The 20,228-nt window shown below is 36.4% G+C and overlaps 3 protein-coding genes across 6 annotated transcripts; all 3 read left to right on the top strand.

Moving 5' to 3' along the window:
* Window positions 1-837: 837 nt before the first annotated feature.
* Window positions 838-7,216, top strand: LOC107759568 (glutamate receptor 3.4). Of its 4 annotated transcripts, none has more exons than XM_075237619.1 (7): window positions 838-1,094; window positions 1,976-2,351; window positions 3,266-4,602; window positions 5,237-5,514; window positions 5,835-5,866; window positions 5,967-6,376; window positions 6,516-7,216. In XM_075237619.1, the coding sequence occupies exons 2-7, from the start codon at window positions 2,030-2,032 to the stop codon at window positions 6,972-6,974; spliced, it is 2,838 nt and encodes a 945-aa protein (XP_075093720.1). In that variant the 5' UTR covers window positions 838-1,094; window positions 1,976-2,029; the 3' UTR covers window positions 6,975-7,216. The 4 variants fall into 4 exon arrangements, with proteins under 4 accessions (XP_075093720.1, XP_075093723.1, XP_075093722.1 ...); XM_075237622.1 differs by having other exon boundaries at window positions 899-1,094; window positions 3,274-4,602; XM_075237621.1 differs by lacking the exon at window positions 838-1,094 and adding an exon at window positions 1,627-1,645.
* A 4,707-nt stretch (window positions 7,217-11,923) lies between these two features.
* On the top strand, window positions 11,924-18,892 carry LOC107759569 (uncharacterized). The gene is made up of 6 exons (XM_016577542.2): window positions 11,924-12,058; window positions 12,380-12,482; window positions 17,497-18,278; window positions 18,366-18,458; window positions 18,558-18,641; window positions 18,776-18,892. Exons 3-6 carry the CDS (start codon window positions 18,126-18,128, stop codon window positions 18,875-18,877), a joined length of 432 nt encoding a protein of 143 aa, XP_016433028.1. The 5' UTR covers window positions 11,924-12,058; window positions 12,380-12,482; window positions 17,497-18,125; the 3' UTR covers window positions 18,878-18,892.
* LOC142167856 (uncharacterized) lies at window positions 13,419-14,695 on the top strand. Its single transcript, XM_075228061.1, has 2 exons — window positions 13,419-13,728; window positions 13,839-14,695. The coding sequence occupies exons 1-2, from the start codon at window positions 13,419-13,421 to the stop codon at window positions 14,693-14,695; spliced, it is 1,167 nt and encodes a 388-aa protein (XP_075084162.1).
* Window positions 18,893-20,228: the final 1,336 nt, after the last annotated feature.

Raw genomic sequence — 20,228 nt, 5'->3', positions numbered from 1 at the left:
AGGAAAATTCTATTCTTTCTCCATATACGTAACACCTTTATTATTTTCCATTCTTTTGTGTAAGTATTTTTTTTCCTGTACTAAATATATTTAATTTCACCTACCTATAGAGCCTAGACCCCAAAAGATTTTCCATAGCCTTTTCTAATGTTCCAATTTATAATTTAGTATTATTTTAAAACGAAAATAACACACTTTCGTTACTAGTCTGTTTAAAAAAGAATGATATATTTTTACTATTTGAAATAATTCACTTTAAATTATTCATTTTATCAATTTTATCCTTAATGAGAAACTTTTATAATCATACAAATGTCATGGTCCAACAAAACTTTTATTCTTTAAGCTTTTAAAACAAAAAGGTTTTAAATTTTTTTTTAAAAAAAATTTCGTAACGAGTCAATTACCTCATTTAAATTTAAAAAAGGGGAAACATGGGAAGTACATAATTTATGGAGTATAATTTAATGCTAAGAAAAAAGAAGGTCAAAAAAGAGCCCACGTGTTTCACGAGAAGATTAGTAGGTCCCACTCCCACATGACACTATCTGATGAAAGTTATGTCCTGTCCACTGGTTTGCTCTCATCCCACTCATCTATATCATCTGTATGTTTCTTTTAAAAAATTGTTTTCGTCAATAATTAATATGCAAACTCTTAATACGAAACTCACAAAGCAGAAGAATCAATTGTTGTAAAGTGAAATGAAAAGAAGGTAGACAACTAGGGAAAGAATCATTCTTTCCCGAGCTTTCAAGACTGTTCTAATTACGATCTCTTTGTAATATGCTTTTTAGAACATGATAAATGCAAACGAATAATACATAAACTAAGTCAGGTACTTAGTGATTATTCCTTAGTGTGTTATTTAAATGAGTGGACTCATACCTGTTTTTTTGAGGTTGTCTTATGTGAGCTCGTGAATAGTGAAAAATGAAATAATACGAAAGAATAGAGGTACACTTACTGGACCACAACTTTGAGTGTCAAATTCTAACTGTTAGAAAATATATCTCAGATAGCGTTATGCATTGTTAGAAGATAAGAAGATCAAGGACTCAAGTCCTGAAAACAGCGTATTGTAAAAATATTGGGTAAGACTGTATACAATAAATTTTTATGGTCCGGTCTTTCTTGGAATCCGGCACATAGCATGAGCTTATTGTGCCAGGTTGCTCTTTTAATATTATGCATCGTTAAGCTCTTAATCTTCTTGTTGAATATTCTAAGTTTTGCATCCACTACTAATATAAATGTGTGCAAATTAACCATATTGTCTAAGGTTGCTATTTCAACAAGGTATTATAGCCTTATCCTGACCTCTTTATCATAATCTCTTTCTCTTCCACCAAACTTGTTTATGTTTAGCATTGTTATTCAAATCAAATGGTATGTATTGTCATATTGTGTAGCTGTAAATAATGTAAATTGTTTCCAATGTATGCTAACCAACCTTATTGGTTTGAGGTTCTTAATTTAATGTAATAATTAGTCAAGGTTGTAGTCATGTATGAATTTTAGCCATTTAGGTAATCCCAACGTGGCAACGCCCACCACATCCAACTACCAAGATTCTCTATCATACATGTATTATTTCTCTACCTTTCTTTATCAAACTGTCTATTTGATTTCCAAGACAAAATGGGTATATTTTCCTCCAACTTGTTCTTATTTTATTGACCTTGTTGTTCTTTAATTACATGTGGCTAGCATGCATCAGCTTATACATAGTTCATTAAAGATTCTATTTTTAGTTGGGTTTTTACAAGTTTACTAATTTTTTTGTCGCATTTCCCAAGTGGGAGTCAAAATCATACTTGTGCAAGTTGCCATTTTTTGGGGTACAAATTTACAGTACTTTTGTTGTTTTCTGTGAATGAAGCTTCCTCTTTCTTCTTTAGGACCCCTTGTTGAAAATCTTGAATCTTTCACCTTCAAATGTTGAGTTCTAACATTTTATCTTTATTTCTTGAAGAAATGGTGATGTGAATTGATTTTCAAAAGTAGCCACTTTTTGGCCATAGTGGTGATGGAGGCCAATTTACAAAGGAAGAGAGTATTTCTCTTGTTGGTTACATGGATTTGGGTGCCTCTAGCAGTTTTTGGAGGGACTGGGAATAATAACACAGCAAATGCCACTGCTCCTTTATTTCCTTCTTCTTCTTCTAGGCCAAGGGTGGTGAATATTGGAGCTTTATTCACAGCTAATTCTGTTATTGGAAAGTCAGCAGAGCCAGCCCTTGTAGCTGCAATTAATGATGTTAACTCAGATTCTACCATTCTGAGTGGAAGCAAATTGAACCTCATTTTTCAGGATACTAATTGCAGTGGATTTGTTGGCACTGTTGATGGTAAAGGCTTTTCTCCTCTATGATCTTTTTTTGTATTTAATTATCAAATTAAGTAGTACCACTGCTTGTTTTTTATCTTTCCTTGAGCGGAGTCGAGGTTTATCGGAAACAGCCTCTGTACTTCTCAAGTTAAGGCTGCGTACACACCAGAGGCGAAGCCAAACTTTGGTTAGCCTTTGTAGGAAAATTACAGTGCGTATATAGGTAAAATATACAGTTTTAGAGGTACATAACATATATTGAACACCCTTTGTCGGGAACTTTTTTTACTTCTTTTAAGTTTGAACACCCTTGAGTAAATTCCTCGCTTTGCCACTGGTACACACTACTCTCCACAAACACCGCTTGCGGGATTACACTGGGTTTGTTGTTGTTGTAAATTAAGTAGTGCCATACTTCATTCCCAGGAATATGGGCCTCTTATCATTTGCAACATGATATCTTATAGCCTATACATAACCATTAATTTTTATAGCTTACCCCACTAAATTGTGATTGAGGTGTTAATATACATTCATTAAGTTTAGATTAAGACATGGTCATTTGATCCTCTTTTATATATTGGTCAAATTTCTCATGTGGAGATTCAGAGTGTGGGATTTTTTATTATGTAGTAGCTTAATTTGAGAACTTAATGGGTTGTGGTAGAGGGTTGAGGGACTATTTTGGAAGTCTAAAAAGGAAAATTGCAAAAAGCTGTGCACTTTAGACTGGAAATGGAGGGTGCTGTACTAATTTTAGGAATTACGGAAGCATGTTTTAGTTCATGACCTGTTCTTGAATTCTCGAATAGTTCAATGTCTCGGTACCAATATTGTTTCACAGACAAGATACTTGTTTAAGTTACTATTTACTATTGCCAATGTCTATTTCCTTCTTTTCTTTGCCTCTCTTAGTGCATCTTTGCTTTGTAGCTTTGCAGCTGATGGAGAAAGAAGTAGTTGCTACAATCGGTCCACAATCCTCAGGAATAGCACATGTCATTTCCCATGTTATGAATGAACTTCAGGTCCCTCTTTTGTCTTTTGCAACAGACCCTACTCTATCCGCTCTGCAATACTCGTATTTCCTTAGAACTGTTCCAAATGATTACTTCCAAATGTATGCTATAGCTGATGTTGTTGATTATTTTGGATGGAAAGAGGTTATAGCCATATTTGTTGACGATGATAATGGTAGAAATGGGATATCTGTGTTGGGTGATGCCCTTGCAAAGAAGCGTGCCAAGCTCTCTTACAAAGCAGCCTTTTCTCCTGGAGCCAGTAGTAGTGAGATTGATGATTTGTTAGTCAGTGTAAACCTTATGGAGGCACGAGTATATGTTGTTCATGTAAATCCTGATACTGGGCTATCCATTTTCTCAAAGGCAAAGAATCTGGGAATGATGACCGGTGGCTATGTTTGGATCACTACTGATTGGCTTCCGTCCTTTTTGGATTCTTCAGATTCAGTTAATCCAGAAACTATGGACCTTATACAGGGAGTTGTAGCGCTTCGCCATCACACCCCAGATTCTAATATGAAAAAGATGTTTGCATCGCGATGGAAAAACATTAAGGATGTTGAGACTTCAGGTTTTAATTCTTATGCACTCTATGCTTACGATACCATTTGGCTACTTGCCCGAGCTCTCGACCTTTTCTTCAAGGATGGTGGAAATGTTACCTTCTCTAATGACCCCAGATTACGTGATACAAATGGAAGTGCTTTGCATTTGTCATCCATGCAAGTTTTTGACCAAGGACAGAAACTATTTCAGATACTCGTTGGCATGAACGTCACAGGTCTAACTGGCCAGATTCAATTTGATTCTGAGAAGAATTTGGTTCGTCCAGCTTGTGATGTTCTTAACATTGGTGGAACTGGATCACGCACTGTAGGTTATTGGTCAAACTACTCTGGTCTATCAGTGGTACCTCCAGAGGTTTTATACTCAAAACCTCCAAACACTTCAACCAGTACCCAACATCTATACAATGTCATATGGCCAGGAGAAACTGTAACTCGACCTCGAGGATGGGTGTTTCCGCATAACGGAAAGCCTCTGCGAATTGCTGTGCCTTTCCGTATTACTTTTAAAGAGTTTGTGCATAAAGATAAAGGACCTTCCGGGGTTAAAGGATATTGCATCGATGTTTTTGAGGCTGCGATAAATTTGTTGCCTTACCCTGTTCCTCATGTCTATATTCTGTATGGAGATGGCAAGAGAAATCCCTCCTTCAAGAACCTGGTCAACGACGTCTTAACAGATGTGAGTTCTTTGATTGTGCTGTTGAGTTTTTAATCATTGACTAATTATGATGAAATATTTTGATGAAACCGACTTAAGATCTCTATAAATTACTAGTTACTGCAATACGAATATTAATTTTGAAGTGTGAGTGCTTGTTAATTAACATCTATGATATATGAAGTAGATGTTCAGTTTTCTGATTGAAAGAGTTACAGTCTGTAGGGGGATACCATACTAATATTGATGCCTAAGGTTTTCTGCTTATGGAATCTTAAACCCACTGTGATTGTAAACGTGTTGTTGCGTCAGCAAGTTCAGATAGAAGTTATCCAGCAGAATGAGTTACTTGTCCGCTTGCAAGTCGCAATTATGATGTGGTGCATTCTGTTGTTAAGAGAACTAATTCCGTAAGATTCTTAAAGCTGGTTAAGAAGACTCTTCAAAGAAAGTTTATCAGTTAACGAGTTCCCTTACCAATTTAACATCTTGTGTGCTTGTTGGATAGGATTTTGTAAACAATGCTCCAAGATCAGTCTCTAATCTGTTCCTAAAATCAGGGATATTTGTCCTTGATTTGTATTAGAGCTCAACGCAAAATGTTGCCCTGAAACAATTTTCATGATTACTTATAAGGATATATTTTTCTTTTTAGAAATATGATGCAGCTGTCGGGGATGTCACGATTACTACAAATCGCACAAGGATTGTGGACTTCACGCAACCTTACATGGAATCTGGACTTGTCGTAGTTGCTCCTATCAAAGAGATCAAATCCAGCCCATGGGCATTCCTTAAGCCATTTACCCTTCAAATGTGGTCCGTAACTGGGATCTTCTTTCTCTTCGTTGGAACTGTCGTTTGGATTCTTGAGCATCGACATAATCCTGAATTCCGTGGTCCGCCAAGGCAGCAACTTGTTACAGTTTTTTGGTCAGTAGCTCAGTCTTATAACCTCTTTTTATAGATGCTTTATGTGAAAAACTTTGCTTCTCTGAATGTTCTGGAATGAAGATAAATTCATCTATTTGGAATTACAAGTCTAAACAACGGCCTTGATTAGAGATAAATAGAGATACTTTATTATTGAGACTTTTGCATTTGGTCAAAATACAGTGACTCTTTTCTTTAGCAAAAAAAGTTAAATTCCTGATTGCATCATCAATGCAGTGAAAATATCATCCTTTTACTCAAATAATTGTACTGTTAGGGATGTATTGACTCTGGTGCTAAGAACCTTTTTATTCTTTCAGGTTTAGTTTCTCAACAATGTTTTTCGCACACAGTACGTACATCCTCTTCAATTTGGTTTTAAGATCTCCTGAACATATTTGGACAGGGAGCTATTCCTCGCATATCTGACACTCTTCTATGAATTATAATAGGAGAAAACACAATGAGCACCTTGGGACGCTTAGTGCTTATCTTCTGGCTCTTTGTCGTTCTAATTATCAATTCGAGCTATACAGCTAGCTTGACATCTATCCTGACGGTGCAGCAGCTGTCTTCAGGAATTCAAGGAATTGACAGTTTAATTTCAAGTAGTGATCCAATAGGAGTCCAGGATGGGTCATTTGCATATAATTACCTCATTGAAGAGCTAGGTGTTTCAGAATCACGGCTTCGTATATTGAAAACTGAAGATGAATATGTCAGTGCCCTCGAGAAAGGTCCACATGGTGGTGGTGTTGCTGGCATTGTCGACGAGCTCCCTTATGTTGAGCTCTTCTTATCCAACAACAAATGCATATTCAGGACAGTAGGGCAGGAGTTCACAAAGGGCGGATGGGGCTTTGTAAGTTTTTCTTTTCCTTTGCATTACTATAAATGTCAGTATGTCACAACATATTATTGCACGTATATATTCATATTATGCAAGGATTGATGTACAAGCAATCCAATCTACATTAGCTGACTTTACTATCGATGGCCAGGCATTTCAAAGGGACTCTCCGCTGGCTGTTGATCTGTCAACTGCAATTCTTCAACTGTCAGAGAACGGTGAACTCCAAAGGATTCATGACAAATGGCTAACGAACAACGGATGCTCTTCACAAAACAACCAAGCTGATGATACTCAGCTTTCTCTCAAGAGCTTCTGGGGCCTATTTCTCATATGCGCCATTGCTTGCGTCCTTGCTCTTACAGTGTTTTTCTGCAGGGTATACTGTCAGTTCCGAAGGTATGACCCCGAGCCAGAGGAGCCGGAGATCAGTGAACCTGAATCTGCACGACCTAGTAGGCGTACCCTCCGCTCTGTTAGTTTTAAGGACTTGATAGACTTTGTCGATAGAAGAGAAAGTGAAATTAAGGAAATACTCAAGCGTAAGAGTAGTGATAACAAGAGACATCAAACTCAGAACTCAGATGGGCAGCCGAGCTCGCCTGTTTGAAACAAAAATTTGTGGTCGGGTTTGTTAGCTCTTGCTCAATACACTTATGGTTGATATGTAAATGATGCATGTACAATTTTATTGTTGAATTACCTCATTTCACACACAGAAGGCTAGATATATTAGAAAAGAAAAAAAAATTTGGTTTTGTATACTAGTAGGAAAGAAAGAATAGATGGAAAAACATGGGTACGTTTGTACTACTGAGTATCATAAAATGATAACTATTAACATTTTGATCAGTTTGCTTGCTTTTTCAGTAAGTTGAGTAAGTTCATCTGATGTTCAGTATATTACGACTTTAAGTTCTTCACCTCTCTTTGCATTGTTGTGTAAGAAGTTTCAAAGGAACCTATAGTGATCGTGGGTAGGTGTGGCAAACGGCAGATCAGATCGAATATGGGCCGATCGAAAATGGGTAATGCAAATCGGATAAATTATTCGATCCAACTCATATTTAATACGGATAAAAAATGGGTTAACCGGCAGATAATATGGGTAACCCTATTATCCATGGCTTTTTGAATATGATCACTTTTGGGAAAATTCCTAGTCTCCCAAGCTTGAGGAACCCCTAATTTGAGTCTTTAGATATGTATAAGTTATTCATTGGATAAATCAATAATATGGTTTTAATCCATATTTTACCCGTTTTTTAAAGTTCATTATCCAACTCATTTTTAGTGGATAATATGGATGGATAACTATTTTTTTTATCCATTTTGCCACCACTAATTGGGGACTATTCAACAGAACACTGTTGTGAAATAAATGTTCAGATTATTTCACGCATTACATATCAATAAATATAACGTACTCCTAATAATTAATCATTAGCTTTATATCGCAACGTTAATACATAATAGCTGATTGATCAATGATGATTTTAATCAATAAAATTGATTTACTGAATAATACCGAGTAAGATAAGGTGAAGCCATCCAAATCAAACTCTACATAATGGCGAGGTAATCGTTTTAGCAAATAGGTGGTAATACTAATTAACTTGTTAGCAGCAGATACTATTTAAAACAATTTCTAAGGGACTTTTCTTTAACGACTGCGGTACAAGTGAAAGAGTTTTTCAATTTTTTTTATTTTTTTAATGTTTTCAATCAAACACCTAAATCTCTTCATCAAATTAATTTTGAAACAAATCAAGACACAAAGTATCTTCTAACAAACTTGAAATAACCAATTCGAACACAAGTAAACTCACTTCTAGTATTGCCCTTACTAAACAATTACAAGGAATAGCAATGGATCTACCATAGAAGAACTCATAAGAAGAAGGAGGTTAGAAGCAGAGACGTACAAAAGGAGATGAGGAAATCAGACATATAGAGCAGAGATGAGAAAGAACATATTTAACATCACAATTCGCATAATCCTTCTTACTAACCCCTAGTCCCCTTTTAACCATTTGCTAAATGGGCCTGGATCCCAAATAAAACTCTCCAACATTTTACTCAGCCCAATAACTCTAATTGACTTAGCCTCATTCACCACTTCTAGCCCATAAGCCCATATGGAGTGAGCTTGGTTCATACTTCATAACAGTACTCCCGCGCTCAAAAAGAACCTTGTCCTCAAACAAACGCCATCAAATAGGTTCTGCTCATCAATGGAATTCCCGAAGTCAAAAGAATTCTTGCCCAACTCGCACCAAACAAGAGTGTATGTGTCAAGTACAGGAGCATATTGGCGATGAAATTTCTTCAACCAATTTGTTTTCACAGAAGCCTTGTCATTATAAAAGATGTGGCAGTTCATTTCCAAAAGAGGTGTGAAGTACTCCCTTGTAAAATGTACTGTAAAGTCTACTTCGCTAATGGAAAATGTAAGTTTTACCGTGGCAGCATCCAAGTCAAACACCCTTTTGTATGTTTGTGAGAAAATGCAATCGGTGCCTTCCTGCATATGCAATTGTGCCACCATAAATGCATCATAATTGGGAAAAATGTCAACAAAATTTGTCACACCTTCCTGGTGTTCAACTGTTGACTTAATTACTGTAATTTTTTTGCCCCTTCCAAGGTCGTCACCAAATCCATCCCTCGTAACCGTGAAAGAACCACCAGCATGAGATTCCAACACACATTGTTCAGCATCGGCACCAGCAAGTAGCTCCCTAAATTCCACGATCCTTGTCCTAGCAACTTCACCAAGGTTGTTCGGGATTGACTTTTTAAGCTCGAGAAAGAGTGTAGCACGCTCTCCACAAGTCAGCGCCAAAGGAATAGCAGAAACAACATGTACTAGTGGCAGTGTAATGGACTGAAGTTTCAGCAAGTGCACCTACGATCTTGAGTAGTGCATCCTTATGTGCATTCTCCGTGTCAAACAATTGTCTGCTTGCAAGTTGTAAAACTACAGTTAAGATGCCAAATGGAGAATTTAAATCCAAACTTATAACAATGCAACCCCCTTTCGGTCTCATGTCAGCAAGAAATTCAGCAGTAGAAGAAAAATCACCATCCAAAATAGAACCAAATATGACAATAGTCCAAACAATGATGTCGCAGATTGGTATTGCAAGAAGATTCCATACATCTGAGGGCATGAACTTGGTAGGACTCGGACCAGAGGCAGTCCTGAATGCACAATTTCTTGTAGCGTCATAAAATGTGGTAAAAACAAAACTAGAACCATGGTCAAATGGAAAGTCTAATCTGGATTCATCAGGTGGATGGTGGAGCAAAGCTAATAGAAATTCAGCATGACCAAGTTCATATATGGGATCAAATTTACCCGTGTAGAAGTTGCTCATGATTGTAAGCTATGTGCAGAAGTTGATCATGATTGCAAGCTAAAAGAAAACAAGGTATCACCCCTAAGCATTGAGCAATCCCAAGTCCAAGTTGAGGGCATGGTAGTTTAGACTGTCCAGCAAGCAATTGGTAACAACAACCATCTAGAACTTTGTGAATATCAAACATGACCAGGGCACATGGAATAGATAATGTAGAATTAATCCCTAATGAAGGCTTCTTTGTGATTAAAACAACAAACTCTAGTGGTTCGTCTCTGATAGTAATAGTTTCATTAATCCATACCACCAGTGTGAAAGTTAAAGCATGGTGTAACATACTTAGCTCAAGAGTCCTTCCACTCGAAAAAGACCTCGGCTGATCAATTATGTATTGCTCCTCAATTTGAGTAGTAGCATCATCAACAGAACACATAAATGAATTTGCTAAAGACTCTCCCAGTAGCTTGTACATTGCGCAAGATTTTATGGAATTACCATTGTGTGCAACACTCATATCAACTCTACCCAAATCAACCTTAAATACCTGCCCAGTGTCGAACCACTTGTCCACATAACTTGCTTTATGAACTAGACTAAACAGAGAAAACAAGAGTCCAACAGCTTTATCCACCCGAATATGCGGTGACTGCTTGGAGTAACTTTCAGCTAATACCTGCAGCCGTCGCTGTATTTTCTGCTCCCAAGCACACTCTCTGTATTTAGACAACAAGAATCCTGGAAAATTGCGCTCTTGCCCAGTATCAACCCAATTGCATTTATGTAAGCCAAAAAGCGACATGATTTTGATTAACCCCACCAATTTCTTCAAGATAACTACTCAACCATGGAATTGTTCCAAACCATAGGGTACCATCAAATGGAAACTCTATTACGTCAAATCTCACACTCGCATTCGACACCACAATTCCTTGGCTAGGAAAAACGAGGAAATCCAATGTATCCCATTGAGAAAGTTTGTCAAACACCCCAACTATAGTAGAATCTCATGAATTTTCTTCCTCCCCATCATCAAATCCGGCGGTATCATCTAACACCTCCGTATGGACTTTGGTTTGGAAGATGGCATTTGCATAGCAGCTATCGTTGCAAACCGTGAATACTGTAGTAACAGAACTATCTCCCTCGTGGACAAGAGCATTAAGATCATGAATGTCGGAGCTCACTACGGCGAGTGAAATTTCGTCGAGCACGTGATCTTCAGTGATGGCAGAAGGTTCCTGTACCAAATCCACTGCCTCTATTGAATTTCCATTCCAAATTTGAGGTGCTGCTATATCTTCAAGATTTACAATCTCAGTACTACTTCCAGTAATCAATGTCAAGGAATCTACATTTTCATACTTCACTGGTAATTTATCGAACATATGGTCTGCCTTTGAGTTTTCAGTTTCATAAGCCGCTTCAAATGCTGATGTCTTCGGAAAAAGGCTCGAAACAGGAAAGGGAGACACCATATCTGATTGTGAAACTATAGGGACAGTATCAATGTAGTCAAAACTAACATGTGATGAACCCACGGAACACCTCACCGAATATATGGCGGTTGGTTGTGGAAATGCTGAGCAAATTTCGCTTTGAAATGCGTCCAATCGAAAAATTGCTTGTTTCGAAATAATCAATTAAACCAATTAAGAGCTTCACCATCGAGGTAAAAGGAAGAAAGATGTAACCGATCCTTCTCGGCGAAGCCAAGGTAAGTGAAGTACCGCTTGGCCCGAAAAAGCCAATTCTCTGGGTTGCCGCTGCCGCTGAATCGACTGATTACCTCCATTGGAGCCAATGGATGAAAGCACCAATGTAACAAATTTGAAATAACCAAATAGCACACAAATAAACTCACTTGTAGTATTGTTTGGATATTACATACAATACAAGAATTTGAATTTTTAGTGGCAACATATAGCGGCGACCCTATATGTTGCTACAACATTTATAGCATTAGGATATTAAAGGTTGCTACAGAAGGTAAATATTTAGTAGTGACTTTTTTGAGGCCGTCTATGATGTGGTTGAAATTTTCGATCCCGCTAAAAATAAAATTTTGGTTCCATATTATTTGTGGTGACTTTTAACTTGTTGTCGCTAAAGATAATTTGGGCCGCTACTATACCCTAGAAATTTTAATTTAAAATAACAAAACAAAATTAAAAAAGCCTCACAGACACACTAATTAAAATAACTGAACCCTTCACAGACACACAAGCCCACCTCTCTCTAGAAATCCCTCCCCCTTCTCTCTAAAATCACTTCTCTGCTAAAATTTCACCCAACTCTAAATCTCTCTAATCAAAATGTGAATCTTATTTATCAGGTATGTGTTCAAATTCCTAATCTTTTCCTTTTTCTTTTAGGAACGAAAATCTCATATAGCTGTTATTCAAATCTATATCGATTTTGTGGTGGAAGAATTGCACAACTGATTTCTCTCATATAGCTGCTAGTGACCCTAATCCTTTCCTTTGTGTTTATACCCATACTAGTTTATATATAAATTTATGTTTGGATTTTTTATAAGGATTCTTTAAGGCAAATTTTTTAACATGCAGTTAGGGATTATTGTTATTTCGGTGATTTTACATTTGTATTCTTAGATTTCATCTCGAATTTCTCTGAACCATTTGATAATCTACAGAAATACAAAAAACAAAACCTGCACAGAAAGACTCATTTGAGGCCTATTTGGTGTTGTTGTTGTTGATTTTCAGTCTTGACAGAACTCGACTATCTTAGTTTGGGTAAGTTAAAAGTTTCTTGTTCAGAGACCTATTGCATGTTGGTATTTCATTCTAATTTTTTTCTTTTATGGCTAAATGCCTAAATCAGTATATAGATACTTTTAAATTTTATAAGGCACATATATGTTACTGTAAGGTTATAAAAAAATATAATACTTCATTGATTTGTTCCTCGTCCTCTTCGTTATTGCTCATGTTGTTAAGGTTGAAGCCAAACATGGTTGGTGTTTGAGTTTCAGGTGGGGTGGGTGGGTGGGGTAGTGTGTTGTTATGATGAGGTTTTCTTGGATGAGGAGTCCATCGTCATATATTGTTGTTGTTTAGTCCACCACACTGTTTCTGAAGAAATATGATTTATGGACATCTCTTTCTGGAGAAAAAGAGAGAAATCAGTAGCTGATTTTAAAGATTTTTGCAAGTGATGTAGAAACTTAGTAGAAAAGGTGGGTATTTAAGGGAAGGGGTCCGGGTAAGGGTCAGGTGTATATATATATATATATATATAGAAAATACAACCTTTGGAAAAGTGATGTTCTTTTGAAACATTATGCACATTTTTTACAGTAGAATTAAATGCATGTATTTGGCCACTTAAACAATAATTTGAATGTAAAATTGTTTCTTGATTATCTTAAAAAAAGAGTTTAGAGACTATCAATTTAATACTCTTTGAGCCTAGTTGGGTAAGAGATGTTAAATATGTTTATCAATAAGGTGTTTATAGATGTGGCAGTGTACATTTTTTTATTTATGAAACTGGTTAATTTCCTTGTAACCAAAAGGTGTGTAAGAGTAGAAACTTGCTGCAATATTTCTCATTTTATTTAGAGGTGATTTGATTTGTTCATTTCTCTTGTATGTTAGTTATTATATATGTTTTGATTATTATCACCGCTGCACTTTTATTTAATTAACTTTCTTTTTTAAATAGAAAGGATGGATAAAAGTTGGTTGAATATTAGGAATAGAGTCGATCAAAGGTATAGAGATGGAGTAGACAACTTTCTTAATTGGGCATTCAGTCAACCTACGGTGAGCACTATGATTCGGTGTCCTTGTAAAGGGTGTATGAATACCGAGTTCAAGCTACGGGTTGGTGTAAGAGGAGATTTATTGAGGAAGGATTTTTGGGATTCTTATAAAGTGTGGGACTTGCATGGAGAAGTGTCAGTTAGAGTTGAAACTTCTAGTGTTGTAGTTAGTGATGATGAAACAGAAAATGATAGCATTGAAGAGGACAATATTAGTGAAATGATTCACGATGCTTGTGGATATACGAATAATAATAATAATAATAATAATAATAATAATATACGAATGTGGAGGATAATAACAACAATAATAATAATAATTTAGAGTACAACGAAGAGCCAAATATACATGCAACAAAGTTCTACGAATTGTTAGAAGATGCTGAGACAGAACTTTATCCTGGTTGTAAAAAAGTCTTGAAGTTGTCTTTTGTCGTTAAACTACTTCACTTGAAGTGCCTTAACCATTGGAGCAACAAATCTATGGATGCACTATTGAGCTTCTTTAAAGAAGTTCTTCCCGAGGAGTCATTTGTGGCAAATTCTTTCTATGAAGCAAAGAAAGTTCTTTGTGACCTCAGCTTGGGGTACACCAAAATAGATGCATGTCGGAATGATTGTATTTTATATTGGCGTGATTATGCTGATATTCAAGCATGTCCTAAGTGCGGTAAGTCTAGATGGAAGTCCGAAGAACACGGAGGCAAGAAAGTAGCTCATAAAATCTTGCGGCATTTTTCAATCAAACCAAGGCTTCAAAGATTGTACATGGCAAGAAAGACAGCTAAAACGATGTGGTGGCACAAGGAGGAAAATATTGATGATGGTGTCTTGCGACATCCGTCTGACTCAATAGCATGGAAATCCTTTGATACACAACATCCCACCTTTTTAGCTGAGTTAAGAAATGTTCGACTAGGCTTGGCGAGTGATGGGTTCCAACCTTATGGGAACATGAGTTCTAATCATAGTATTTGGCCAGTCGTACTAGCTACGTATAATTTGCCACCATGGGATTGCATGAAAAATCTGTATTTCATGATGACACTTCTAATTCCAGGCAATGATATCGATGTATATTTACAACCAATGATTGAAGAGTTGAAAGAATTATGGGACGGGGTGGAGACTTATGATGCGCACACAAAATCTAATTTTCTGATGTGTGTGGCTATCATGTGAATGATCAATGACTTTCCTGCATATGGGAATATTTCGGGATGGTCAACCAAAGGCAAGCTTGCATGCCCCTGTTTCTATAAAGATACACAATCGACTTCCTTACGTAGTAAGTTGTGTTATATGGGTCATCGTCGCTTTCTTCCCATGGACCATCCATGGCGTAGAAGTAGGACGTTATTTGATGGGAAAGTTGAAATGAGAGTTATGCCTAACCCTTTAACAGGTGATGAAGCACTTATGCAATTACAAGCTTTAGGTAATGTGACTTTTGGTAAAGGACAAAAGAGAAAGCGTGATGTTCATAACAATGCATACAATTGGAAGAAGAAAAGTATCTTTTTCCAATTACCTTATTGGAAGTGTCTTATATTACGACATAACCTTGATGTGATGCACATCGAAAGAAATGTGTCCGACAATATTATATCAACTGTCATGAATATGGTTGGAAAGACAAAAGACACATTGAAAAGTAGATATGACTTGATGAACACTGGAATTAGACAAAGGTTGCATCCAATTGAAGATGAGAATAATATTTTGTTACCGGCAGTGTGCTATGCATTGTCCCCGGAAGAGAAGTTGGAGGTATGCAATTTCTTAGCTAATCTGAAGGTTCCTGATGCCTTTTCCTCAAACATTTAAAGGTGTGTCAATGTACAGGAAAAAAAGATACATGGATTGAAATGTCATGATCATCATGTATTGTTGCATGACATTTTTTCAGTAGCTATACGTGGTTTGCTACCCAAGGAAGTGTATGATCCAATTATAGCCGTAGGAAAATTTTTCAAGAATATATACTCTAAGTGCTTGACGATTGAAGATCTTGATATCCTAGAGGTAGAAATTCCTATTATTTTGAGCAAACTTCAACTTATTTTCCCTCCGGCGTTCATTGATGTCATGGTTCATTTGCCAATTCACTTGCCAAGTGAGGCAAAGCTTGGTGGACCAGCTCAATATCGGAATATGTATCCTATAGAGAGGTAATTTATTAATTAATTTTTTCGGTGCTATAGTTTTAGAATGACATATATTTTATTAATGAGTTATTTTATATAGGTATTTGCGAACACTTAAGTCATATGTTCGCAACAAAAATAGTCCAGAAGGTTCAATTGCATAAGGTTATATGGCAGAGGAAAGCCTCACATTTTGCTCACAATACTTGAAGAATATCTCAACCAAGTTTAATAAACCAACTAGGAATGACGATGGATCTGTGTCAAATGATGAGATGTCTATCTTTAAAAAAAGTGGTCAAACAAAAGGTGCTTCAGAAGGCATCAGGCTATCTCATGATGAGTTTAAACAAGCATGTATGTATGTGTTTCAAAATTGTGAAGAGGTTTCGCATTTCATGGAGTAAGTATCTTATTAACTCCAAGATAGTTTCACACTGATATAATCCGAACCCGATTGAAAACCAAAGTTCAATGAGAGCTCATAAAAATGAGTTTCTTGATTGGTTTCGCGCACGTGTAGGTGTCTACTTAATTAATAATATTGATATTAGTTTAATCATCCCATCATGTTATTGGTCATAACAATGTTGTTTGTCTTTGTAGATATTTGTACTATCTTCACAAGGACGCGCAAATGATGAGCTCATAAGCTTAGCCGTTGGTCCTACACCATTAGTACATTGATATTCAATATTTATGGTGAATGGATTTAGATTCCTTACAAAAGATCTTGCATTGAGAAGGAAAACACAGAATAGTGGTGTTCTTGTGAGAGGAGATGATTCAAACTCTAATAAGGAGTATTATGGTGTATTAGAGGACATTTATGAGTTATCTTATGTGTAAAATAGAAAAGTTTACTTATTCAAGTGTCATTGGTGGGAAGTGGTTCGCTTAGGAAGAGGATATAAGATAGACAAATATGGCCTCACAAGTGTGAATACTCGGTGTGCCTTGAATACAAATGAGCCATTTGTGTTGGCATCCCAGTCGGAACAAGTCTTTTACTTGGACGACATGGTCGATAATGATTGGCTTGTTGTGAAGACAAATCCTCGCGGCCTTTTTAAAATGCCTGATAATGATGATAATTGTGTAGAAATGGAAGATGAAGAATTACTGAATGAAGATGTTTATCAGCAAGAGGAAGCCGAATTTAATACTTTGTGCACCAATGACCAAGAAAATATTGTTGAGGTGTCTCTACATAGGGATAATGTTGAACCACAAAGTATTAACTACGATCATGCAAGTACGCAAGCTCAAAACAATGTGCATAATGAGGAAGATGATTTCATTAATGACAATCATATAGAAATATCAGAGAGTGAAGATAGCGAAGAAGAGTTATTTGATGATGATGATGGGGAGGACACCGATACATCCTTTTGAAGACTAAGAAGCAAAAGACTGATGATATAGACGTTACATCGTGTTTTGAAAATTCTCTGTATTTTTGTCCATATTATTGTCCATATTAGACTAACAGTGAAATTAGTTCTTGGTGCTTGAAGCTTTGTGTCTATATCTTATTTTTTAAAGTTCTCTGTATGTTTGTCCTTGTTAGACTTGCAATGAAATTAGTTTGTGATGCTTGTAGCTTTATGTCTACATCTTATTATTTTGAAAAGTTCTCTGTATTTTTGTCCTAATTAGACTAAATGAAATTAATTCGTAATGTTTGAAGCTTTAATTTCATAACAGAATCAGTGGTGAAGTAAAATTAGTGCTTTACTCCAACATTTCATCAATTAATTGATTTTAATTCTCTACTATTTGAATTAATATTTTCCCTAGTCCGATAAATCATTTTCTTTTTATATGATGTTGCAGGAAATGAAAGGAACTGGACGAGAAAAAAGTGGGAGAGGCGAGACAAGCTGTGGTCGTGAAAGTTTTCAAAGACGTGGCAATTTGGAAGCAAGGAAAAAGTGGGCAGTGTTGCATCCACGCTACTGGTTTTATTTAGTGAATATACCTGTCCAGCATCTTTGTATCTGCATTATCCATATGTAGAAAATACACTGCCCAGATAACCATTGAATCATGAATTCAAATGTACCTACCCAGAATTTTGAGGTTCTGGGCTGCCTGTTGTTATCCCACACTGCCCATGATAGGCAGTGATGTCCTTGTTTGGGTTGTGCCCTTGTTAAACTTGTCATTCCATGGGATTCTTTTTGGAATAATGTACCAGTGTAGTACATTGCAGAGATGTTCCAGAAAAAGCTCCCAATGCTCTCTATGTATTTTCTAGTTCCATCAAAGCTGCCCCAGTAATAACCTGTTGTACCTTCCATCTTTGAACGAACTTGCTGCTCTGTCTTCAAAATTTCTTGGCTTTTTGTTGTTTATTTATGTGGTTAAGATATCGAATATAATATTACATTTATTGTCAGGATAAATTTGAAGTTTACAGCGGGCTGCAAGAGCATAGGTTTCAAGCCTTTGTAATTAGCACTATGCAAAGACTTTTTAGAGCATGGAAAGCTCGACTCAGCAGGCTGTACTCTAAGTACAATACTAATGAAGAAAGATTGTCTCATCGACCTGAAGATGTTGAGCTTGAGGACTGGAAATACCTAATACAATATTTTGGAAGTCAGGATTTTAAGGTAATAACTTAATACCTGAAGATTCTGCCAATCAAATGGCACCATTCACATCTTTGAAAGGTGATTTATTAATCTGTTGACTTACAGGTTGTAAGTGAGAGGAACAAAAGAAATAGAGAAAAGCAAATAACTAAGCATACTTGTGGTACAAGGTCTTTTGCAGAAGTAGAGGAATCTATGGTAAAAATATATTTAGTCCCCTACTATCACATATGCTTCTTTGTTATTTACATATTTATATATTTGCTTTTATATTTTTTCTCCAAAATTATATTGCAGAGAAATCCTATTACTGGAGAAATAGACACAGCAGATAAAGTTTGGGAGATCCAACATACACGCAAGGATGATAGAGGAGAACTGGTGTGGGTGGATTCACAATCCCAACAAATTCATATAATTATCTAAAATGATAAACTTATTATCTTTCTGTTTCTGTAAGTTACATTCAGTGTGTTTTATTATGTTTTGATGTAAATGATTATGCATAAATGCAGGGTCAACTCCAAGAAGTTGTCGCTCAGCAACAATCTGAAGAGATCGAGCATCCTATGACTAGAGATGAGATTTTATCCACCGTTCTTGGTGAGAGAACATGATATGTTCGCGGAAAAGGATACGGAAAGAAGCCTCCTAAAAAGAGTAACATGCAACTGGCAAACATAGAGTCCAGTGTGTCTTCCGCTATGAAAATTGTACGTCAAGAGATGCAAGCCGAGATGGATAGGAAGTTGCAAGAAGAACGTGAACAAATGGCTGCTCAGTTGCAAAGAAATATGGAACTTGAGTTGCAAAGGAAGTTGGCAGAGGAGCGTGAACACGCAAATACAGAAGTAGACAAGAGGATCCATCTAGAAGTGGACAAGAGGATGCATGAACAATTTGCTAGTTTCATGACCAGAATGCAACAACAACAACAACAATAGGTACTTGCTCTGCTGCTTCTTAACAATTCTTCTTCCTTCTCGGCATTTCTTCTTCCCTCATTCTGGACAATTCTTCTGTCACTTACTCCCTTTCTTCTTATCAACTTCTCCTTCTTTAACTTTCATCCTCTTGGTAATAGACTATTGGACTGTTTTTTGTTTATGTGAAATCTGGATTTTTGCAAACCTTAGTTTTGTGGGCTTCGGGGGTTTAATTAGTTGATAATAGACTATTGGGCTTTTTTTGTTTATGTGAGATCTGAATTTTTGCAAACCTTAGTTGTGTGGGCTGCTTCAGGGGCTGCTGCTGCTGCTGAAATCTGGATTTTTGCAAACCTTAGTTGTACCGTAGCTGCTTCAGGGGTTGTTGCTGCTGAAATCTAGATTTTGCAAACCGTGGTTGTACCGTAGCTGTTTTTTGCAAACCGTGGTTGTACCGTAGCTGTTTTTTGCAAACCTTAGTTGTGTGGGCTGCTGCTGCTGTTTAGTTAGTACTTCTATGGTTTCTCCTAGTGTTGATTCATGACAATTTATACTAGTTAATGAGTGGCCTTGTTGTTGATCCCATGTTGGATGATCAAATATTCCCTCTTATATATAACTTAAGTAGAAAGATCCCATGTTTTATTACCTCTTCATGTTTATTATTTGGAGCAATTAATAGATTGCAATTTGCAACTAGCTGCAAATAAGCTATCCATATGATCTGCTAGAAAAATTGAGAAGGATGTAAATGGAATATTGTCACCTGCTGTAACCTTAGCAGGATAGTTCAACGAGAAGAATAATACCAATCCATATATGAAAATTAGAGAGCTAATAATCCTCATGGATTCAATTGAAAATTCTCTTTTTCTTGATGTGTTCACAGTTCATCACCATACACTGTTTATGCAAAAAGACAGTATTCCAAGAAAAGCAATTACTATTTACTTTTTCGTCATGAAAAAATGTGATTTCTTTAACTATTAGAATAATGAGTGGATAAATTGAAAGGGGGAAATGATCAGTTTAGTTGATCAGG

This window comes from Nicotiana tabacum, chromosome 2 (assembly GCF_000715075.1).
Source record: "Nicotiana tabacum cultivar K326 chromosome 2, ASM71507v2, whole genome shotgun sequence".
Taxonomy (NCBI): Eukaryota; Viridiplantae; Streptophyta; class Magnoliopsida; order Solanales; family Solanaceae; genus Nicotiana; species Nicotiana tabacum.
Note: the sequence above shows the minus strand (reverse complement) of the source record. Positions and strands in the feature narration are given on the sequence as shown.